This window comes from Panthera uncia (assembly GCF_023721935.1).
Source record: "Panthera uncia isolate 11264 chromosome B3 unlocalized genomic scaffold, Puncia_PCG_1.0 HiC_scaffold_1, whole genome shotgun sequence".
In the NCBI taxonomy this organism is placed as follows: domain Eukaryota; kingdom Metazoa; phylum Chordata; class Mammalia; order Carnivora; family Felidae; genus Panthera; species Panthera uncia.
Window position 1 is genome coordinate 106,965,930 of NW_026057582.1, and position 23,482 is coordinate 106,989,411.

The window sequence follows — 23,482 nt, forward strand, 5'->3', positions numbered from 1 at the left end:
GGCTCATCTATACACAGTTTCTTTTTTTTTTTTCCAGTGACTATATGTTTTATTTCTATAAGTTACATTTAATTCTTTTTCAAATCTCTGTTCTCTTTCTCATAATATCTTGTTCTTTTCTTAGTACTTCAATTTCTTTTTGTATGTCTTTAGTCTTTCCAAATGTATGCTTTTCATTACATTTCCCAATTATTTTTCTATTACCTCCGTTCTGAGAACTCTCATCTTGCCGTGTGTGTTTTGTCTTCTCATTTTGGTCCACAGCAAATTAGTGCCTCACGTGCTTTGGAATTTTTCCTGTAAGCTCATACTGAGTGGAGTTTGTTACTGTGGATATTCTTGAATTTCAGAATGATTGCCCAAGAATGGTTTTTTCATATGCTTCTGACAGACATTCCAGAGTATCACTAGATCAAGATCAACATTCCGTTAGTTTATCAACCTGGGGTTCTCAGACTACAGAGGTAGTATATTGGGCCCCAACTACACAAGGCTCCGCCCCATTTTTATATTTCTTGGGTGACTCTACTCAGAGCCACCTTATGGTCCCCTATGCTGATGTGTAGACTTTTTATAACACCCCTTCTGTAGTCTCAGCTTTGTTCAGGGTCTCTGGGCCAGCCCTGTGGGGGACCTTGTCTCCTGTTTCTGCTTCGTTTTTCACACTTGCCAGGACAACATTCCTGGAACCAGTAGCCCCCGTAAAGCGAGACTTCCACTCACTTAAAATTCTGGTTTTCAGTTCCCTCTTCATTGTTAGCATTTGTGGATTCCCTTTCTTTCTTATGAGTTAAGCTATGCCTTTTAAAACTGTTCCATTTTATCTGCCAGGGTGAGGGCCACATAAAAGGAAGTCTTTAAGGCTGTCTTTGTCTCTCATCGTCTCTTCATTGACTGTTAGAATCACTCCAAACATATGGAGTTCCCCCTGTGTACCAGAAATTGTGCTGGTTCTCATTGCCTACCTCCTGCCTTTTGTACACTCACAAGCTCACATCACACATACACACATGAGCACATGCACACACCCATCAAAGGTCCCCAAACAAACATCGAATCTCAAGAGGTAAGAAAAAAAAGGGGTGGGAGAAAATTCAACCTTCTGAGCATCGAGGCTTTCAACCTCCACCACCACACAGCTGTCATCCCAAAAGACAAACCTTAAACATCAAGAAATCGGTAAATGGTCCCATATTCACTGCTTGGACCTGTTACGCATTCAGCCTCTCAGGCAAGAGTCCTCAGCATTATTGGAGCAAGACCCCCATTCTCCCTCTGGTACCCTCTGATCCCGACTCCTCTGGGCATCTGCCCACCCTGAAACTGCCTGGGGAGCCAGCATCCTATCCCCAGCCCTATCTGAGTTCCCTACCAGACAGCCACCACAGCCCCCCTTAAATGGGCCAGAGGCACCATTCTGCCACTCACATGGGCCAGCTTCCTCTGACACAGACTCAGGAGTGCTGGCATCCTGCATGTTTACCCCCCTCACCATGGCCCTCTGAAGTCACCCTGTGCCCTGTCCCTGTACTACACCATACAGGCCCTAGAATGACTCATGGAGACCTCTGGAAACATCTTATTCTCTTGATGGGCCATTTTCTGACCAATTACTCTGTGTAGGAGCACATAGATCTGCTCAGATGAAAGGTGGAGAGCTCCTTGACCCCCTTAGCTGTTTGTGTATAGTGTAGGATGGCTAGAGGTAAGCAATTTGCTGCTAATAATTGAATATTTGGGGAGGAACATCTATTTCTGTAGCAATTGTGAAGAATAAACTCAGGAAGGTTGATTGAAATGGCATGTCACAGCTGCAAACTGTTTCTTAGGTCTTAAACGAAAATGAAGGGCTGGAAGGGTCCCCTGTCACCCCCACCCAGGGAGAAGCTTTAGAAATTAGAGGCTGAGAAAGCACATTCTAGAAAGTCAAGCTAGGTAAACAGGCGGATTCCACACTAGCTATACAGAAACCAGGCTCACACCCTCATCTTGCGGCTGTACCCCCAAAGTGTTCTATGCAGAGGAGTAATAACCACCCCTCACACTGCCTGCCTGTGTCTGTGGGCTGGCGATCTTGTTTGGTCCTTATTTTAACCCACCCCAAGAGGAAGAGAGTGCAGTGGTATTGGGCGGGAGTGAGGAGGTCAGCAGACATGGTCCTTATCTTCAAAACCAGCTGGGAAACAGGACTCAGGAAATGGTGGAAAGCAAGTATCAGCTTTACTTCTATGAAGACCTGGATTAAAGGATGTGCTTATTACCTTGTGGCCCCAGTGGCCTTGCTGGGAATTTACTGAGTCCCAGGGGTGAGCAACCTCAGGCCTCTCCAATAAGAGGTCAGACCAGAACACACCCTTCCGGTGGGCAGGAGACCCCTGAGCTCATCACGCTCAGTCCTTCCTCCCAGTGTCGCCATTCCTTGTCCGTGGGGGCAAGGCTCAGGAAAGTAGTAACAACAGAAGTCCTTCTGGTGGAATGATGAAGCCTGGGAAATGGAGTCCCCCCCCCCCCATATCAGTCTCTCCTCTACAGTCAGGCGATTGTAGCCCTTCCCAAGCCATCACTCTGGAACAACAAGAGAAGGTTTGCTCACTCTTTGTACAGGGCTCCTTGTGCTACCCCACACAGGGACAGAGAGGATTTCTATTGAGGTACCTCAGCTCTTCCCTGCTGAGTCCCTCATGGGTCTCCCCTCCAGCCACCTCTCTCCCCAGCTCCCCCTGGTGACCAGCCTGGCATGCCCGGCCTGAAAGGCGGAGTTGACCCCAGGGGTGATTATGACTTATTATGTCATGTAATTAATAGTATAAAGGCTGCCCGCTGCCCTGCCACTTGTCAGCAGGTGCAGAGACATCAGACATCTGTGCATCCTTTTATAAGTCATTCCGCTCTCTAAGCTGAACTTCTCTCCTCAGTAAGTAGGGATTCGATATGTAGTTTTGAACCTTTAGCAGTGGAATGCTTTTTATGATGTAAAATTAATGCAGGATCTCAATATAGAAAAGAGGGTGGTTTTTCCAGCATGAATGTATTAGTATTCATTGTTGACACTTCTTTATAAAGTCATTTATGAGACCTCTCTTGAAGAACACAAAAATCTGAGAGCTGGGCTCATAGGTGACAGTTATGATTTTATTGCCATCAGCTTTCAGTTTCTCTCTGCTCTTGTCTCAGTAGCACAGAATCACGGAAACCCTGATTTCCCCGGCTGCCTGCTCAACTTAGGCGTCAGTTAAACCCATAGAGAAGCTTTAAAAAAGGAGTAGCAGAAAACTTGTATTTCGAACCTTAGTCATTGCGAGTAACCAGCAACTGTTCATATGAGTTGCTTTTCAAAATCTGTAGGTCAGACAAGAGGTACTCAGAACTTACTGGAACTGACACCATCAGAAACTCAGAGCAGCCTTGACCTTCTCCCCCTTGCTGGGCATCACGTGGCAGCCTCTGGGCAGACATACTTCATGGGCTCAGTGCACCTGGCTCCCGTGTGGCACTCACACAGCCCAATGGATCATTACAGTGTGAGTGGACATCACAGCCCTGAGTGTGTTCCAAGGCCAGTGCACCAGAACAGCCCCTCCTAGTTGTCAACCCACAGATAAGAAGTTAAGTAATATGCACCGATCTAACAAGCAGACTGACTTTCCTCCAAGAGCTGCAAAAAAAATAAGCTAATAGCATAGTCTGTGGTGATGAATTGCCAGTATTCAGTGTGACACGTTGACTTAAGCATCTGTGTATGTTATTTTGTAATTACGAATATAGTGAAAATATTTCTTAACAACTTGAATGAAACATGTGGAAGCCCCAACACACCTCACATCCTGCGGCCCCACTGGTCTCTGAGGTCCCGTCTACCACTCCTCCACTGTTGCTGAGAAGAGACTAAAGCCATTAGCCCTGCCATTAGGGCTGGAACCGTGAAGGCACGTGCAGAGAGCCTTCAGGCAAGGCTTGCGGGCCCAGCAAAGAAAGGTGGAGTGCTGGGCAGTGTGTTGACATTGGGGCCCCTGAAGCCTCTCAGGTCACCCCTTACAGGCCCCACCTAATCCCAAGACTGCCCCTGCCAGCCCACCCAAGCAGCCTTTACTTGGTTTAGACTTGGCTGAAGTGTAACCGGGCTGGGCCTGCTTGTTTCAGCAGGCTCATGGGTCCCTGGAATTCTCTTCCATGCAGCTTCCTTGGTGGGAGAGGAGTACCTGGTGGTCGGGGGCTCACCCTGTGGGAGGGGAGTCCTGTGGTCCAGAGAGGCCCCCCCTAGAGTCTAGAGCAGCCTCGGCTTGTGGAGCCTTCTTGCTAGGCCTTCCCACCCCAGCCTGTGATGCTTCTCAGCCTGGCATCAGGTTCCTGGGGAGATGCCATAACTTACCAGTCAATCCAACTCCCTTTTCTTGGCGGCTGCTGTGCGATTAGTATTGCCTTGCTTTTGAGTGGTTTCTATCCTAACAGTCTATCCTAGACTATCCTAACAGTCTAGTGTTAGGATAAAGTGGGTTCAAATGATGGTAACACATAGCAGAGCAAGTGTGTTCTCTAGAGAGGTCAGGAGGAAGGTGTTTGCACAGTTCTGTCTGGGAGAGGTGGCATTTTTTGAGAGGAGACACAAAGGCCCCATAGTGCGAGATCTCCAGTTGGGAGCCCAGCCTGCTGTTTGACATCCTGTTTTTGATTGTTCTTTCTGTGTTTACCTCTAGGGTCTGGTCTCTGTAGCCCTGGAAAGTTTCCAGGCACTGGACCTTAGTTTTCCTGCTTCTCTGGAGCCTAGACCCAAGGAGAAGGAATAGAGAAGCAGGGAAGCTGGGGTTATCAAATAGACCATCCAGCTTCTGCTCTGAGGGGAGGCTGGCCTACAGGGTGGATGCCACCATCTTCCAGCTCTGGCACTGATAACAAAGGACAACACAATGGCTGAGGGCATGGGCTCTGGAGACAACACTGTATCGAAGCTGTATGGCCTTGGGCAGGTTCCTCAATCTCTCTGTGCTTTAGTTTCCTCATCTATAAAGTGGAGATACTATTAATGCTTAGAGTTGCTGATTATTAAGTAAACTATTTGAATAGAAGTGCCTAACACATTGGACTTTGAACAGGGGAGAGACATATATGCTTTTTTGGCGCCCTAACTGCAGTTACCAGTTAAAAATCACTTCTTGAGGGGTCTGGGTGGTTCAGTCAGCTGAGTGTCTGATTCTTTTTTTTTTTTCTTAATGTTTATTTATTTTTGAGAGAGAGAGCGTGAGCAGGGGAGGGGCAGGCAGAGAGGGAGACACAGAATCTGAAGCAGGGTCCGGACTTTAAGCTGTCAGCACAGAGCCCAATGCAGGGCTCGAACTCACAAACTGCGAGATCATGACCTGAGCTAAAGTCGGACATTTAGCTGACTAAGCCACCCAGGCGCCCTTGATTTCAGTTCAGGTCATGATCTCAGGGTCGTGGGATCGACCCCCACCGGGCTCCTGCTTAAGATTCTCTCTCCCTCTGCCCCTCTCCCTCTTTCTCTCTCTGTAAAATAAAAATAAATAAAAAATAAATCACCTGTTGAGCACCTATGAAGTACAAGATACTCTTTTTAAAAAGTAGAAATTTAGAACTCACTGTGCCTGACCTCAAGGAGCACAGAAGTTGATGTCCTCTATGACAGAAGAGAGTCTTAGATGCAGATCCCAAGTCTGCTACTTTCTAGTTCTATGACCTTGACCCATGTCACATTTCTTGGCACCTCAGTTTCTTTTGTCTGTAAATGAGGGTGTTGGGAGGGTTCAAGGCCATGTGCAGATGTAAGGCAGCCAGAAGGCGCATAGCAAGTGCTTGACGAGTAGATGCACACATACACAATACGCAGTGACTTTGTCGTGCCACAGGCCTGCTACTAATTGAGGGCCTACTATGTGCCGGCATTGCAGCCACACCTGCATATTATTAAAGGATTCAAATGCACGATGCTCTTTAGGAAATTACACAAGAGAACAAAGTGTGAAGACTCAAATGGGTAAATTCCCATTTAGGCAGAAAGTCAAATCCCAGTTAAGGGCAGAGCGTGAGAAGTCCAAATACCTGAGCCTCAGGCAGGATTTATCCCCACTGCAGGCTCGGGGCCTCCATTTCCCGCCCACACAGTGGGCACACTAACCACCCCCTGGCTCCCTGCCACCCACCGTCTCCCTTCCCCCTTGGCAGAGGGCAGAGTGCTGCCCACATGGGAGGGTCTCTGGAGCGCCCTGCTGTCAGGAAGGCATCTCATCACAATGAAACCGATGGGAAAAAAGCAGGGACATTTAAATTACAGAGGCAGAGAGTTACACTCTGGCGAAACACCGGTCACTCTGCCGAGTTGAAGGAGCAGGAACAACTACAGTTCCTCTTCCTGAGCTGTTTCCACCTGCTCCCCGAGCTGCACCAGCACGATCCCTTCTCAGCCCCATGCGGCCGCGTCTGCACCAGGCAACACCAGCCGTCTTTGGCTGCCATTGGCTCGTCCCTCTCACTCCCCCTCCACGTCCCACTTTTGGGGTCATCCTACCTCTTGCAGTCCCATCCTTTTGCCTTCATTGTGCCTCCATTTTCTGTGGCGAAGTTTGTGGACCATAATACTTCAGCACTCACCAGTGTAATTGTTCCAATTGGCCCTGAGAGAATCCAGGAAATGAGAGTGGCTCCCACCGCTGGTGACAAGGCCAGCAAGACCAGCCGCAGTCCCCGCCTGGCACGTGCCCTGTCAGCCCCTGCAGAGTGGCTGCTAACATACTTTCTGGCTGGAGGACAGAGGTCCGGGTGCCTGGGCCGGCCACCTTGGCAGGGACAGGGCAGGATGCCCCTGACAAGCTGCGTGCAGGTCGCTTTGCTGACCTCGGACAGGTCCCCGAGTGTCTATTGCTTCATCTGGAAGGTGGGTGCACATAGCTGTGTGCACCTCCATAGTGAGCATGATTTTTGTAGGAAAATCAGGACCAAAGCCCTTGGTGAGTGCCCGGCACAGAGCACTTATCCACGGTGCTGGACTCAGTGTTATTTAGGGTGTAGCTTCCATCCAGCTCCAGCATCTGGCCTTGCCTGGACTCCTAGAGCATCTGGCTATGCCGGCATCTGCCCAGGCCTGTCCGGAGCCACCTGGGAACCAGGCACTTCAGTGGCTGAGTGATTCTCATGCTTTTCCCAGAACTGTCCATCGAATTTTGTTTGCTCGTTAAACTCATGAGGAGTTCCTGCATCACACATGTCATGGGGCTGGAGGAGGGTCGCTGTATTATAAAGAGGAAGTGCCCGGGTCACAGGGGACATAGTCCAGCCCTGAGACACACCAGCACAGAAACCAGAAGACTGGAGTTCAGTGCCAGCACTTAACCAGCCACTTCCCTCCCTGGGCCTCAGTTTCCTCTTCTGTAAAATGGGATGATGGTATTCCCTGCTTCCCCACACAGGCTGAGGGGGATAGGGGGAGTCGAGTGAGAGTGACCTGCCACCATGGCAGAGCAAGCACTCTCCCAGGGCGTACAAGGGACAGTGCTAACGGAGGTCAGGACCTGGGGCAGTTCAGGCTCGCAGCCTGAGGCCCACCTTTGTCTGGGAGGGACTGAATCATGACAGAGATGAGGTGAGGGGGATCGCGATCTGCGTGTTGATTCTCCCACTTCTGTACACCCCAGGTCAGCCTAGGAGAACCCCGGATGATGGGCCTGGGTTACAGAGACTTGTGGTCCAGCCCCAGCTCCGGGAGCCCAGGCATGTCGGCCACGAGCCAGCGGCCTCCATTGCCTCATCTGTACGGTGGAGATCATAGCACCCACCTATGACTCAGTGCCTCTCGCGCGAACCATGAGGTGCTCACGGGCCCTGCGAGCAGAGCTGCCTCCAGGCCCCCGGGAACGTGGCCCCCCCCGGTCCACTGCTGCTCTCTGTCCTCTCATTTCCCGCACACCGGCTCTCTTGGTACGTTCACTCCTACGGCGGCCCACACTGCCAACAGCTCCCAAGTTCACACATCGCAGGCCCGGATGCCTGGACAGGCCGGGGTCTCCCCTTCCATGTCCGTCTGTCTCTGTCCTCTCTGCCTCCCTCTGTGATTCCTCCACTCATCTCCCCCCCCAGCCAGTCAGCGGCAGCTGGGGACAAGACCACTTGTCCAGGTCACTCCCTTCAGGCTGGGGTAAAGCTTCAGGGATACGCTGGACGCGAGAGTCACCTCCCAGCCGAGGAGGGCGGGAAAGGGGCAAAGTCTCTGCCAGAGCCACCGCCTCCCCCTTGCGCCTCCCAGGGCACTTGGGCAAATGCTTCCCTGCAGAGCGGCCATCAGCCTGCCCGCAACTGAAGGAATGCCTCCACTCTCCCCTCCTGCAGTTCCGCTCTGCTTGTTCCCGAACAGATGATAACAGAGATGGAGCATATGGGCCCCAAAGTCACCGGGCATTCTGGGAAAGTGACACTGTGCTACCCCGGGCTTGGGGGGAGGGGGCCCATCGGCTCCTGAGCACAGCTTCTCCCTTTGTTCTTCTCAAGGGCGCAAGGTCGTCTCTCCTGAGCCTCCAGAAAAGGAAATGTGGACACTCGGACTTCAGGAAAATTCCGTCTATTTAGGCAGCGATTTAGGAAGGCGGGTGTGGGGTAGGCGTATATGCAGGGGGGAGAACTCCGAATGGGGGTCAAGATAGAGGCCCTCCTGGGCCTCTCCTGCCTCAGCCCCCAACCCAGGTCTGCGCTTCCTGCGGGACACCAACCCAAGCTGGCCTCCCACTCTTTTTACCCAGCAGCAGCCCACAAGGGGCACCTGCTCCCTCGGCCGCCCCACAGATGTGTTGGGAGCCCCATGGAATGTCTCAAGCAGATCACAGGAGGCGCCTGACTGGGCTCCAGGCCGCGCTCCGTGATGGCCTGAGTGAGTCCCTGCCCTGGGGTGGGGGTCCTTGGCACCCTCTAAGCTGAGTGTCTTCCCTCCCTGCACCCCCACCGGTGTTCTGTATGTCTCTGAGCCAGACCATGAAGGATGCTCCTGGGGACGGTTTTCCTTGCCTGAATTGGGAAAGCCAGCAAAGGGGATGTGACATCAGTCCAGGGTAAGGAAGCCTCAATGATCTTCCTTCCTGTCCCCAGAGACATCTCGGGTCTGACCAGGCAGCCCCATTCCCTCCCCTGGCCTGGTCTTGGGTCACTCCTGCAGACACTGGGGTCTGGACACCCAGGGCATCGCGCCCTGGGCCCACATCCCTCCTGGCCACATGATGAGCTCGTTTTAAGGCAGCTTGGAGCTTCAAACGTGTGGCCAGCAGCTGGCTACCCCCAGGGCTGCAGGTCAGGACTGGGGTATATTGGGAAAGCAGTGCTGGGAGCCCAGCTCACACCAGTGGGGAGGTGAGGGGGGCCCAAGAAGGACTCAGAAAGCTGGAGGGTGCAGGGGAGCTGGATCTGGAAGACTGCAGGGGAGGGAGAGGAGGAGGTGGGGGGCAGAGAAGGAAGCAAGGAGCCTCCCCCCACCTCTGCCCACCCACTGTGCCTCCCTGGGTCTCTGGCTACGTTTTTGGTAGAGGAGGAAGCTGCCTATGTGTGTTCTTTAGCAGAGAAGCCAGTTGGTAAGGAGGAGGGAAGAGCATGCCTTTCAGTTTTCCTTTCACCTTTGGCCTGTGATCAAGGTGACTCTTTGACTGCCACTACTTTTTTCTGACCTTCCCTGGGAACTCCTAGGAGGCCGTAAGATTGTGAGTGTGAATCTTGATTCCTCAGTACCGCACGGGAAGGGACTGGCTAAATATAACCTGGCCTGCCTATGGGCTAAGTAGGTTAGAGCCCGAGACAGGCCGTGCAGAGACAGTACCGGCCCCTCCAAAGTCGAGCCCCCAACTTGTCACCAGGAAGCAGAGTGATCTGCACCCACCAGCATATTGCCCCTTGCCCTGGTACATTGGCCTTCCCTCCACTCGCGCACTGGGACTTGTTCAGAGAGCCTTAGACAAAGAACACTAGAAGGGATTGGCATAGCTTCAGACGAGAGGATCCTCTGATCTGTGGGCAGCAGCTGGACTGGGACACTGGAAACCCTGGAGCCAGGCGTTGGCCGGCCAGCTGTTGGAGTGGTATGGGTGATGTGGGGCCAGACAGTGTGGACATGGGACAGGCCCTCACCCGAGGGCAGCTTTCAGGAGAAAGTAGGAGAGCACCAGGCAGAATCTGAGCCGCGCAGTGAGCGAGTGCTGCAGACAGACATGTCACCTCCCCACCACCGGCCTCAGTCAGCGAGCTGAGAAATGGGTTCGTAGCTGTCCTCCTTATCTCACAGGGCTAGTGCGGAGAAGAAAAAGGGTCTGGGCTGAGAACAGGCCTTGCTGAGTGTAATGAAGCACAGAGTCTGGGGAATGCGTGTCACAGCCTCTCCTCCCCTCCACAGGGCCACCCGTTCATCATGCAGTTCAATGACGGAAATGCCACCGTGGTGTCCATGTGGGTATGCAGGGCACTGGAAGAGAGGCGGAATCAACAGGGGCCCCCATGACGCCACAGAGGGGCGCTGAAAGCCCAGGACTGGTCACCAAGGGGACAGCCTACCTGTTGCGCCCCGTTTGCTGTCTGCACCGGAAGAGCTTTGCTGGGCCCGGCTTCCCTGCTCTCACCTTCAACTCCGCCGGCAGATGGGCTAGCATAGGGAGCCCTCAAGAGTGGCCAGCCCTTGCCCTTCCTGGTCTGGAGGCACTGACTGGGGGTGGGCAGAGGGGTGGGGGCATCAAGAATGGAGGCTCCTGTGCCCCTGCCCCTCTTTTTCCTAACCTTTTTCTTTGTAAAGGGTCAGGCCCTGTCAGCGTCACTGATGGGAATAAAGATATTACTGCTTTGTGGTTGCCTCCCCACATGCGGGTGGTACTGTGGGGGGTGAGGGAGGGTCCTCCACTCAGCTGCCCTTCCCCAGGCACCTGCAGGCACCCCAAGTGCTTCCAGATGTTCTATGAGGAGCCCCACAGCCCAGCCCATTTGACAGACAAAAGACTGAGGCATGGGGGTCCCCAGACCAAGTCCCGTGGAAGGAGTAGCTGAGCCAGCAATAGATCCGGACCCCCAGGACCCCCGTTGTGTGCTCCTTGCCAGACTGGCTTTTGTCCTACTCTCTATCCCACCGGCTTCAACACCGTGATCTGTCCTGGGGCAGCAGGTGAGGAGGGAGCAGGAGACCAGGAGTCGGAAAAAGGCCCTGAGTGGCTCCGAGAGGCCCTTCTCCCATCTCCCACTCCCACGCCCCACCTCCGGCTCCACCAGCAAGCTGCCCGTCACTGCCTCTGACCCCACACCCTGCGAACCTCACTCATCTCGGGCCATTCACAGCCATCCTCTCCGGGAATCTTCCTGCCCAGGTAAGTGTGGTTACCCCCATTTTACAGGCAAGGAACTGAGGCTCAGAGAGGCTTGGGTTTCCACTTGCAGGTCGAAGTGGCATCTCCCACACGCAAAAGCAGATTCCTGACGCCACACACACATTCAGAGCCACCTCCACCACCTTCCCGTCCCAGTAAATGGCATCTCCGTACTCCCAGCACCCAAGCTAACATGCTGGCACTTGGCCTTGACTCCTTTCTCCTTCACACCCCACATCTAGCCCACCTGGAAGACTGTTGTCTTTACCTTCAATATGTATCAATTCCACCACTCCTGTCCTTACCCCAGGCCCCACACCTGGACCCCTGCAACAGCCTCCTACCATGCTCCCCACTCCCACCTGCCCCTGCAGTCTGTTCGCCACACGGCCACTGGAGGGAGTCAGTGAAAACAAGGGGGATCTCTTGTGGGGGTGGGGGAGCAGGGGAGGGGCAGAGAGATTGGGAGACAGAATCCAAAGACAAGCTCCAGGCTCTAAGGTGTCAGCACAGAGCCCGACACTGGGGTCGAACTCACAAACCATGAGATAATGACACGAGCCCACTCGGATGCTTAACCGACTGAGCCACCCAGGTGCCCCTGCCCCCGTTATTTCTGATCTCAACTCCGGTCACCCCCAGCGTACTCCAGCCACCTGGTGTCCTCACTGATCCTTGGACATCCAGGCACACTCCCCACTCAGGGCTGCGGCAGAGACATCTAGCAGACCCTGGGAGGTTCACGCTCCCTCCACAGTGAAGGGCTATTGCTGGGAAGTCCCTGCCCAGCCCAGGAGGATGTCACCCAGTACCCCTTGCATTTAAGAGAGCCACGTGACCAGCGCTTGTCAATAGAATGAGAGAACAGACTGTATGTTGCTTCAGGGCCAAGAAGTTTAAGGTAGGTGCTAAGGTGCCTTCTCCACTACACTTTCTGTCTCCTGCTCAGTCGGAAATGGCTGTGGTGGGAGGGGCTGAGCCACACGTGGAAGGAGCCAGAATCCTTGTATCACCACGTGCGGGAGCACAGCTCATGCTGCATTGAGCCAGAACACAATTATTTTGTTGATAAGGTACAGGCAACTGGTATGCCAGGGAACACAGGCCTTTGTACTTGGCGTGAGAACAACTCTCACCCACATATCCACGTGGCTCACCTCTACACCCATCAGGGCTATGTTCACATGGCATCTCAGTGAGTTGCCTGACCACCCTATTGAAAATTGCTGCCCTCCAGGGTGCTTGGGAGGCTCAGTCCGTTAAGCATCCAACTCTTGGTTTTGGCCCAGGTCATCATCTTACGGTTCATGAGATTGAGCCCCGCATCAGGCTTCACGCTGACAGTGTGGAGCCTGCTTAGGATTCTCTGTCTTCCTCTCTCTCTGCCCTTCCCTACTGCATGCTCTCTCTCAAAATAAATAAACTTAAATATATATATATATGTATACGTATATATATATATATATATACGTATACATATATATACATATGTATATATACATATATATATACGTATATACATGTACATATACATACGTATATATATATACGTATATACATGTGTATATATATATGTGTGTGTGTGTGTGTATATATATATATAATTGCAGCCCTCCAAACCTCTTTGGGACTCCTGTTCCCTTTCCCTACACACCTTCCTCCACTGCATTTGTGACTGTGTGATAAACCACTGCTTTTACAATTTATCTGCCATCTCCTCGCTTCCTGCCCCCTATGTACACTCCACAAGGGCGGAGATTCAGATCTGTTCCCTTCACACGGTATCCCCAGTGCCAAGAACAGAGCCCAGCTGGCAGGTGCCCAGTGAATGTTTGTTGGCCGAATGGCTGAAGTGGCTGGCCTGTGATTTCCAGCCCATGCTCAGTCTGTCGCCCGTGAAGGAGCCACCCTACATGAGGCATCATTTTGTTTTCTCCTGCAGGATCAGAGTCGTACTTTTAGTAATGCTTTTCAAGGTGGTGACGGCCTCCAGCTGCCCCTCAGCCTCAAACTGAGCGCCCATCTTACTGAGCACCTGCTGTTGCCTGGGGCTAGGAAGGTCACAGAATTGGATGAGGCCCAGGCCATCAAGGCTGCTGCTCCCTGAGTCAGTGCTCAGGGCAGGGAGGGCTGCATGGAATGGAAGGAGGGGCATTCAGGCCCCAGGTCCTTTCCAAGGAAGAGGTGCTCAGGGAGTGGGGAAAGCTCAGGGGTTCCCCAGAGGGGTCTAACCACCCCAGAATGTGAACCAGCCACCACCCAGGCTTAACGCTCATCCTTGCTTTGAGAAGATGCACCGAGCAAGCCTGTCATGCCTAAATCGGAAGCCAGGGGAGGTAGAGAAAATGAGCAGGCCTTCCATGCCAGCCCCATGCTGAGGGCTTACTGAGACGGTCATCTTCACGACAGTCCTGTGAGGTAGGTGGTAACATTAATCTGCCCATTTTACAGATGGGGAAACAAGTACAGAGGGGCCAAGAGACATGGCCTGAGGTCTCCCAGCAAGTAAGTAGCAAAGCATGGTTTGGAACTCAGAACCCCACCCTTAGCCACAGCTCTGGAAGTCAGCTTCCCACGCACACATGTGCTCCATCCTCCATCTAGCACAGAGACTGCACACACACACACACACACACACTGGTGCACAGAGTACCTGGGGGAATGGGGCCCAGGGGTCTGCTCTGTGACCAGCCCCCAGGTCGCACAGGCAGAGCGCCCCCCAATGGCGCTGGGAGACACTGCTCTGGAGGGCATACTGAAGCTCTGGCTAAACAGACAGAGTACGTCTCCATCTGAGTGTCCGTTTCCTCCTCAGTAGATGCAGGTGTTGATTTCACTGAATCCTGGAGCTTTTCCCAGCCCTGATATTCTGGAGCCTGGGTTACCCCCACGAGCATCCCAAGCAAGTAACAAACTCTGTCCCCGAATTACGTGCACTCACATGCACACACACACAGGTTTTGTTCACAACCAAGGTTTGGACCCCCTGGAGCCTTCTCACTCCTGGACCCCATGATGAAATCCCTTGCCTTGGGGCAGCCCCCAAGGTCTCAGTTTCCTTCTGTTCAAAGCCTTGGGAAGATGGGGAACTGGGCAGTTACTGGGGGGTTTTCCTGCAACGTTCCCCCTGGCTGGAGGGGGATCTTTGCAGATCCCCTCTTCCCTCTTCCCAGAATGTCACCCCAACCATCTCCCCCACCCTCCTCCATGTGGCCAACTCCCATGCCTCCCATCAGGCCTCTCAAATGGCACCTTTTCTTGGAAGCTTCTTTATTGCCTTCTCTGGGTACAGACTGTGAGCCCCTCCAGGGCAGGGATGAGTCTGACTCCTCTCTCCCCGGGGCTTGGCCAGGGCTGGCAGGGGGAAGGTGCTCCAAGGTGTGGGAGGGAAGGCTGGAAGAATGGAAGGAGGGGGTATTCAGGTCCCAGGCCCTTGGGGCAGCCCCCTCTCCCCAGGACTTGTCACTGTCCTGTTCTGGCCTCTTGCTCCAACCCTCAGTAAAGTCCATCTGCCTTCTAACCAGAGCCTCCTGGAGACCAGAACCCCATTAGATGCAGCCTCCGTCCTCTCAGACCCTCAGGGGAGCTTGAAGGGGAGTGTTTCTAGGACAGAAGCATCTTTGCAGGGTCCCCAGGTCACCCTGGGAAACAGGTGCTGCCGCCCTGGCTTGGAGGTAAGGAGGCCCTTTGGCACTCAGCCCACTGTCCCTTCCTGGTTCTGTCCTTCAGTTTTCCCAACTGTGAAATAAAGGTTACAAAATCCCAGAACTTTAGAGATCCTCCAAAAAAGCAATGGGGACAGAGGGAGGAACGTGGGATCCTTGCTTCCCAGATGTGCTTAGACAATGCCTTGTGGCCCAGAGCAGTATGACCCAGAGCCTCCAGCCAGGAACCCACCTCAGTGGGGGATGGGCAGGCAAGCGCAAGATGGGCTGAATAACCTGGCTAAGGATGGCTGCAGGGGCCCTGTCTGGAGGCCAAGGACCTAGGGCCTTGTGTTCCAGCTGAACATGCCCGCACCTTTTCAGGAAGGCATATGCTTCCAGGTCTGTGTACCCTCGACTGAAGGCCGGAGAATGACCTCAAAGCGACATCCCAGGAGTGATGGGTAGGCAGGCTGGCAGCTCTCCCGGACCCTGTCCATCACACAGGTTGGTCAGAAGGGGATGAGCAGACACACCTGGGTGGTGGCTCAGCGGGTTAAGCATTCGACTCTTGATCTCCGCTCAGGTCATGCTCTCACGGTTCATTAGATCAAGCCCCACATCGGGTCTGTGCTGATTGCACGGAACCTGCTTGGGATTCTCTCTCTCCCTATCTCTCTGCCCATTCTCTCTCTCTCTCTCTCTCTCTCTCTCTCTCTCTCTCTCTCTCCCTCTCTCTCTCTCTCTCAAAATAAACATGAAAAAAATTTTAATAAAATAAAATTAATAGAATAAAATAATAAAAGAAGGGGATGGACAGCTGCCTCTACATTGGCTGGGGGAGCTCAGAGAGAGCCACGATGCCACCTCAAAGAGGTCTGTCCCACCGACTGCTCAGATTCCCCATTAGAGCTTCATCCTTTAGCTAAGTCTGGGCCCTATCAAGGTGGGAGCCTCTGTTCTGGGTGCAGAGGGAGGATGGGAGAGAGAACAGGGGACAGGAGTCCTGTGGGCGTGGGGCGGGGGAGGGAGGAGGGGGAGGGCAGTGCCGGGCAAGCTGGGAGGAAGCTGTGCAGCAGTGGGAGCTAGAGGACAAGGAGGGAGCCAGCGCTGACAGCTCTCCACAGCCCAGGCGGCCAGCGGCTCCTGACCCTGCACTGGGGCGGGTGGACTCCCAGGACTGTACCTGGACCATGTCCTAACTTCTGTACTGAGGGTCAGGGTGTTTCCACTACGAGCAGGTGGGAAGCGGCCGGCCTCGGCTCTGAGGTGCGGGTGGCCAAGGCCAGCAGGTGTGGGGATGTGGGGAGGAGCTGGCAGGGGAGCCCAGGTGGTCAGAAGCAGGGCCTGGTCCCCGAGCCGGGTCCTCCGTGGGCATGAGCTGCCAGCATGGAGCGGGAGGAGCAGACGGGAAGCGGGAGGAAGTCAGCCAGCCTTCAGTGGTGAGGCTGGGCCGGCAGACATTGTGTCCCTGATCCGCCAGGGGTGCTCATGAACTGGGGAGCAGGTGGGTGTGGTGGGGCAGGGCTGGCTGGGCGAGGCCCCTCAGGGGGAGGCCAGGCGGAGTCCTGGAGGCAGCCTGGGTTGAAGCAAGCCACCGAGATGCCTTTTAATGTGGGGCAGGGGTAGGGGTGGCAGAGCCCAGGCCTCGTAATGTCAAATTTTCTGCTGAACAACTACAAATATTTGCTGTGACTTTGGACAGAGTCTGAAAAAGACTTTGTTTCCTCCCTTGGCGGTATCATTTGTCTTGTTTTGAAGCCAGAGATTGCAGGCGCGAACTTATAGACCAAAGTTTGTCTTAATTGCTGCGGTGTCACCACCTCTCTGGCAGATAACAGCACAATGAACGAGTCGATGGGGCTGAGCCCTCCAGGTCCTTCTTCTAAAGTGAGACAAATTTCCCTCCTTTGAGCCCAACAGTCCATCGGCAGCCCTGTCATTTATTTATCTCCCTAACAGTTTGCATTAACTTGCAAGGGATAAAAAGTCTCTCCTGCCCACAGACTTAGTTAAAGGCATCCAGTCGGGGGAAGTCTGGCTGCGCCGAAGGTTCTTCCCAAGGATGTGCTCTTTATCCTCCCCCAACTTTTGCGGGGGTGAGGGACCATAGTAGGGAAAGCAGTGGGGGTGCACGCTGGGAAAAGCAGTGAGGGCAGCAGGATGGAAAAAGAGGGTACGGGGTACCCAGAGTTCCCTGGTCCAGATCACTTCAGTTCTGAGAAAGAAAAGAAATAACACTTTGTTACAGCATAGCTGAGCACGGCATACTGCTTTCAGCCTCTCCTTGCCTCATCTGGTCCTCTCAGCACCCCTGCAAGGGCGGAGCATGATCACCCCGCCTCTGTCTCCCACTCCATGTTTCCATCACAGGAGGTGATGCTCTGCTCCCCAAATGAGCCCAGTCTTCTCTGCCTCCCAGCCATTGTACAGGCTGTTCCCTTAGCCCCGATACCTTTCCCAATGACCCCTTTGTCTCTGAACTAACTCCTACTTATCCTCCAAGGCTGGGCTGAAATGCAGTTCCAAGGAGGGAGGGGTAGGGGGGTGGACAGACTTGTCCCCCTGTGGCCCCAGAGCCCCCATCAGTGCCTGGCCTCGATGTGCTATCCTTATCTGTTTTCTTACCCCACCCATCAGCCTCATTCCAGTGAGAGCCCAGGAAGGCAGGAGCAGCGAGGGGGGTTGGGGGGGGGGGGGAAGCACCGGGCGTTCAGGTGATTCAGGGATAATAGCAGTTAAATAAATGGAGGGGGGAAGGGCGGGGCTACAGCCAACTCAGTGACGTGGCCTCGCCCTCCTGCCTCCTGGGAACAAGATCCCAATAGATGCTGCAGAGTGACAGGGTATAGGTGCTCCTCAGATTCCTTATTTTTGTAATCATAATTTGTTTTAAAGATATTTAGTTGTATTTTTTAATATTTATTTTTGAGAGAGAGAGAGACAGAGCGCAAGTGGGGGAGTGGCAGAGAGAGAGGGAGACACAGAATCCGAAGCAAGCTCCAGGCTCTGAGCTGTCAGCACGGAGCCCGATGCGGGGCCTGTACCCACGAACTGCAAAGATGGTGACCTGAGCCAAAGTCAGACGCTTAACGGACTGAGCCACCCCAGGTGTCCCTAAAGATATTTTAAATACCTTCATCAGGAAGGCAGTGAGAGAGGCAGCCTTCAATGTGAGTCTTCTGACATGCAAATGGCACCCTTCTCCTCCACCCTATGGCCTCCAGGGCCCTTTATTGGCAGTCCTAGGGGGGAGATGGTGGAATGTGGCAATGAAAGGCATGGGCTTAAAGTCACACAGACCTGGGCCCACATCCCAGCTCTCCCACTGACTTGTGTGGCCCTGGGCAGGATACCTAACCTCTCTGAGCCTCAGTTCCCTCATTCGTCAAATGGGATAATGACACCCACCTCGTGGGTTGTTGCTGTCATCATTAAGTCATCTTTGATGCTGACCAGGACATGCACAAAAGGGCTGGCTACCTCCTCCCAGGCACCGCTGCCCCACTTACACATACAGCCCTGCACACCCACTCCCCAGTCCCTGTGGCTTCCCACTTTTTTGCCTGCCTCCCTCCCTCTGTAGTAGGCAAAATATGAGAGCCCCCCCCCAAGGAAATTCACTTCCCAATACCCAGAAACTATGAATAGATTATGTTACGTGGCTAAGGGGAATTAAGGTTGCCAACCAACTAACCTTTAAATAATCTTAAGATTATCCTGGATTATTTTTAAGTTTATTTGTTTGAGAGAGAGACAGTGCAAGTAGGGGAGGAACAGAGAGGGAGGGAGAATCCCAAGCAGGCTCCACGCTACCAGCGCAGAGCCTGATGCGGGGCTCCAACCCATGAAACTGTGAGATCATGACCTGAGCCAAAACCAAGAGTTGGACACTTAACCGACTGAGCCACCCAGGCGCCCCACATTATCCTGGATTATCCAGGTCAGTCCAGTGTGATCACAAGGGTCGCTGAAAGTAGAAGAGACTGGAAGGAGTGGAGAGGCGGAGTCAGGTTTGAAGATGCCAGGCTACTACTGGCTTTGAAGATGGAGGAAGGAACCGGGAGCCGAGGGATAGAAGTGGCCTCGAGGGGCACCTGGGTGGCTCAGTTAGTTGGGCATCCGACTTCGGCTCAGGTCATGATCTCACGGTTTGTGAGTTCGAGCCCCACGTCGGGCTCTGTGCTGACAGCTTGGAGCCTGGAGCCTGGAGCCTGCTTCAGATTCTGCGTCTCCCTCTCTCTCTGTTCCTTCCCCGCTCACACTCTGTCTCTTTCACTCAAAAATAAAGATTAAAAAAATTAAAAAAAAAAAAAAGAAGAAGTGGCCTCGAGAAGCTGGAAAAGGCAAGGAAACGGATTCTCCCTAGAGCCTCCAGCAGGAACGCAGCTCTGCTGATGCCTTGCTTGTAGCCCCGTGAAACCCGCTTCCAACTTCTGCCCTCCAGGATTGTAAAATAATAAACCCGTGCTGTTTTTAAAACGCTGTGGTCATTTGTTAGAGCAGCATTAGGAAACTGAGACGATGTCTCCTCGTCGTCTTCCAGCCCAGGCTGCCCAAATGCCTTTGGGACGAACCCTCCCGTGGGTACATCCCTCACAGTTTCCAACGCGCACGTTCTAGGCTGCCATTCTTAACAGCCCTCCCCACTGACCAGCCCGCACCCCCACACTCTCTCCCGGTGCCATGCAGCCAGCACCACCACCTCTTATTCTTCAAGAGGCAGGTTCCCTCAGACCTCTAGCTCCACTCCCCTCCTTGAGCCCTGGAGGCTGGGCCCTTACGGGGCTTCACCCATCTGGGCACCGGGGCCTCTCTGACCCCCCAGCAGGACCCACTGCAGGCACTGGAGACACTGTTTATTCATCAAATACTTCCTCAGCACCTCCTGTGCGCCACGGGCTGGAGACACGGCTGGGAGCGAGGAGCTCATGTTCCAGCAGGGGAGACAGACAAAGAAGAATGCCATAACTTCAGGTGAGGACAGCTGCTGTGAAGAAATAAAGCAGGGTAAAGGGACAGAGAGGACGAGGGCTGGGGTGGCAGCGGTGGTGTTGGGAGCAAGATCCCCTTCCCGTTTCCAGTGCTACCACTGAGGAAACGAGTCCCCCCCCCCGCCACCGTGTGCCCGGCACTGTGCTGGGCCCTTGGCATATCTCAGTTAGTTCTCCCAACAACCCTGTGATGCCAGCATGCCATTTCACAGTGGAGAAAGCGGGGGCACAGAGAGGTGAAGTGATTTGCCCAAAGCCGCACAACCAGGAAGCAGTAACCCTAAGATTTAAATCCATACCTGCCCTGAGGTGAAGGCTGCTTCCTCCCTGTCAGATGCAGGCTATGTTCTCTGAGGACTCCTCGGTAAGAGAGACAGAACACCCCATAGTCACTCCAGCCCAGGCCGACGTAGTAAAAGAGGCACAGGCCACACACATCAGGAGCCACATGGAAGAAGCGAACCATCAACAGGGAAAGGGGAAAAGCCTCAACACTATTAGCTGGAGACTGGTTCCTGATTCCTGTGAGGTTGTGGAGAACTCCCGTTTACAGCTGCAGAAGGAGGAGGCCGGGGGAGGGGGAGCAGCCCTTCTCTGGGAAGACCCCATCTCTCCTGGGGAAAGGATAACCATTTCGCCAGACCCGAAAAGCCAGTAGGTTGCTGAGATAATTTAATGGGGAGAGACTCATCTTTTCGACAGATGGTGCTGGGGCAACTGGATCTCCACATGCAAAAGAATGAATTTAGATCCCTGCCTTACATCGTGCCCAAAAATTACCTCTAAATCGATCATAGCCCTCAACGTAAGAGCTAAAACTATAAAGCTTAGAAGAAAATGGGGGTGTAAATCTTATGACTTTGGGCTTGGCAGAGTTCTTAGATATGACACCAAAAGCCCAAAATGGCAAAAAAATAAAACCAATAAATCATGTCATCAAAAGTAAAAACTTTTCTGCTTTTAAAGGACACCCTTAAAAGACAAATTATAGAAGAGAAGATATTTGCCAAACTTGTATCTGACAAGAGCCTTGTGCCTAGAATATACACAGAACTCTTTCAATTCAATAATGAAAGTAGAAATAACCCAATTGGAAAAGTGGGGAAAGGACCTGAACAAACATTTCTCCAAAAAAGATGTGTAAATGTCTAATAAGCACATGAAAAGATGCTCAGTATCATTAGTCACAAGAGAAATACAAGTCAAAACCACACTGAGACACTATGGCACACCCACTAAGATAGCTGTAATAAAAAAGACAATAATAAGTGTTGTCAAGGATGCGGAGAAACCAGAACCCTCATATATTGCGGGTAGGAATGTAAAATGGTACAGTACATTGGAAAAAGTCTGATGGTTTCTTAAACAGTTAAACCTAGAGTTATCACGTGACCCAGGAATTCCACACCTAGATGTATATCCAAGAGAAATTAAAACATACAACCACACAAGAACTTGCACATGAATGTTCATACCAAGCTCATTCAATACAGCCAAGAAGCAGAAACAACCCAAATGTTCATCAATAGATGAACAGATAAGCAAAATATGGGATTCCCATACAATGGACTATTATTTGGCAATGAAAAAGGATAAAGCACTGATCTGTGCCTCAACATGGATGCACCTTAAAAACATTGTGCTAAACAAAAGAAGTCGATCACGAAAGACCACATATTATGTGTTTCCATTTAAATGAAATGTCCAGAATTGCAAATATATAGAGGCAAAAAGTAGCAGTAGCTTAGGGCTGGGGAAGGTGGGGAGCTGTAAAGTGATAACTAATTGGTACAAGGTTGTTTTTTGAGGTGATAAAAATGTTCTAAAAGTGATGTTTGCACAATTCTTTGAGTATACAAAAACCATGGAATCGTAGGCTTTAAATAGGTGAACTATGTGGTATGCGAATTATACCTCAACAAAGCTTGACCTGTCCCAGGAAGCAGACTGGACTCCACCAATATTCAGGCAGCTGTCTGGTAGTGATCTGAGGCTATCTGGGAGAGGAAGACTCATGTGTGCTGGGCACCCTCTCTGTGCCCTGTGCTTTGTGCAGGGCTGGGAGTAGGGAAAGGATTTCCAGGACCCAGAAAGAGAATGTCTTCTTAAATCTTGCACCCTAGGTACTTCACTCTAGTCCCAGACCTGGCTACGTGCCACATACCCAGCCACTTGTTTAATCGTTATGACATCTCTGTAACACCCAGATGACATACTCTACAGATGCAGGTTGAAAGACTCAGAGCAGAACTGGGATTTGAACCCAGGTCTTGCTGGCTCCAGAGTCTGTCCTCTTTCCAGCCCTCCCCCACCATACAGAGTGAAAGAGGCCCTGGGAAGGAAGCCCCTTACAACCAGGGAGAGTTCAGCCAGCTGTCCCACCTCCCACCTGCCAGGACGTATCCCCACCTTCTAAGAGAACAAGCCTTGGGGGACTCTACCTGAGTAGCTGTGCCTGAACCTTGAGGAACCCCAGGACCTCCTAGATCTAATCACCAGGGAGCACAGAACCTTTTACTCTTGAAGAACCATTTGGCCTCTAGACACCAAGGATACCATTCAATCACTATGGCCAGCAACTCAACTGGGACCTGGGCTGGGGCTCTCAGCCTTTACGCTCAAATGCTGTTCAATCATTCAACAAACATGTTGAGCACCTACTATGTGCTAGACCCCGTTTTAGGCCCTGGGAATACAATAGCAAACAAAACGTTCCCATACGAGATTTCAGAAAACACTCACAAAGAACTAATCAGGATATAGTAACCAGTGAGCAATCTAAGGGTGAAAATAAAACACTACGAGACAGAGGGATGAGGCCCAGGCAAGCAGGCAGGTTTAGAGGAGACCCTATGTAGTGTTCAGGAGACGGCTCAGAGGCTTCTGAAGGGCAGACACTGGAAACACAAGTGAACGCAGCCTACTTTGTGGGTCAGAAGTCTCTAGGTGCCGTTGAATGTTCTTGGTGTGTTTCTTTGGGTTGGTGGGAAATGTCTACATGCCCACAGAGTCTCCCCTGTGCTAAGGACCTTGGAAAGAGACTTGTAGCTAAGTTAGGGCTGATCAGAGGGAAGCCCTTGCAGGGGAGGACATCTGGGATATGAGCAGGGACCCAAACTAGAGATCTTGGGAGAGAGGGAGTCCTGGGGTCAGCTGAGCTACTCACCCACCCTCTTTCCATATATCTCTGCTCAGGCCTTGAGGGCTTCTATGTCTGGTTGGGGCAAAGAAATCTGGTCCTGGGCTCCCCATTTAGGCCCTCCCAGCCTAACTTGCTTCCCCAAGTGCAGAGCAACCCCCAGGATGAGCAGAACCAGGCCCCATGACCTTTAAACCTTTCCCAAGGCCGCCTGGCTCTGGGATACTACATTCAAGCAGTGGCCCTCAGCCCCCACTCCCAACTAACTCCCTAGGACTCCAGAAAAAAAGATGTTCACCTGAAGGGCTCTTGAGCCTCCTAAATCGGCCAATCTCGAAAGATGCTGGTCAGTGTGCCCTTCCTACAGATGTAGGCAGA

General features: G+C 52.5%; 1 protein-coding gene and 1 long non-coding RNA gene across 13 annotated transcripts in view; one reads left to right on the top strand and one right to left on the bottom strand.

Moving 5' to 3' along the window:
• MAP2K5 (mitogen-activated protein kinase kinase 5) overlaps positions 1 to 10,813 on the top strand; it is a 282,473-nt gene extending 271,660 nt beyond the window's left edge. For 6 of the 12 annotated variants that reach the window (XM_049611814.1, XM_049611815.1, XM_049611816.1 and 3 more), the window contains one exon: positions 10,373 to 10,813. In XM_049611814.1, the coding sequence (XP_049467771.1) occupies positions 10,373 to 10,477 (105 nt within the window). In that variant the 3' untranslated portion in view covers positions 10,478 to 10,813. Of the gene's footprint in view, positions 1 to 8,744; positions 8,870 to 10,372 lie in introns of those variants that run through there. The other 6 variants (XM_049611820.1, XM_049611821.1, XM_049611817.1 and 3 more) reach the window with 3 other exon arrangements.
• A 6,081-nt stretch (positions 10,814 to 16,894) lies between these two features.
• Positions 16,895 to 18,566, bottom strand: LOC125908916 (uncharacterized). Its single transcript, XR_007453478.1, has 2 exons — positions 18,108 to 18,566; positions 16,895 to 17,189 (listed from the first exon to the last, which is right to left on the bottom strand). It is a non-coding gene; the product is annotated as an uncharacterized LOC125908916 (long non-coding RNA).
• Between the last annotated feature and the right edge of the window lie 4,916 nt (positions 18,567 to 23,482).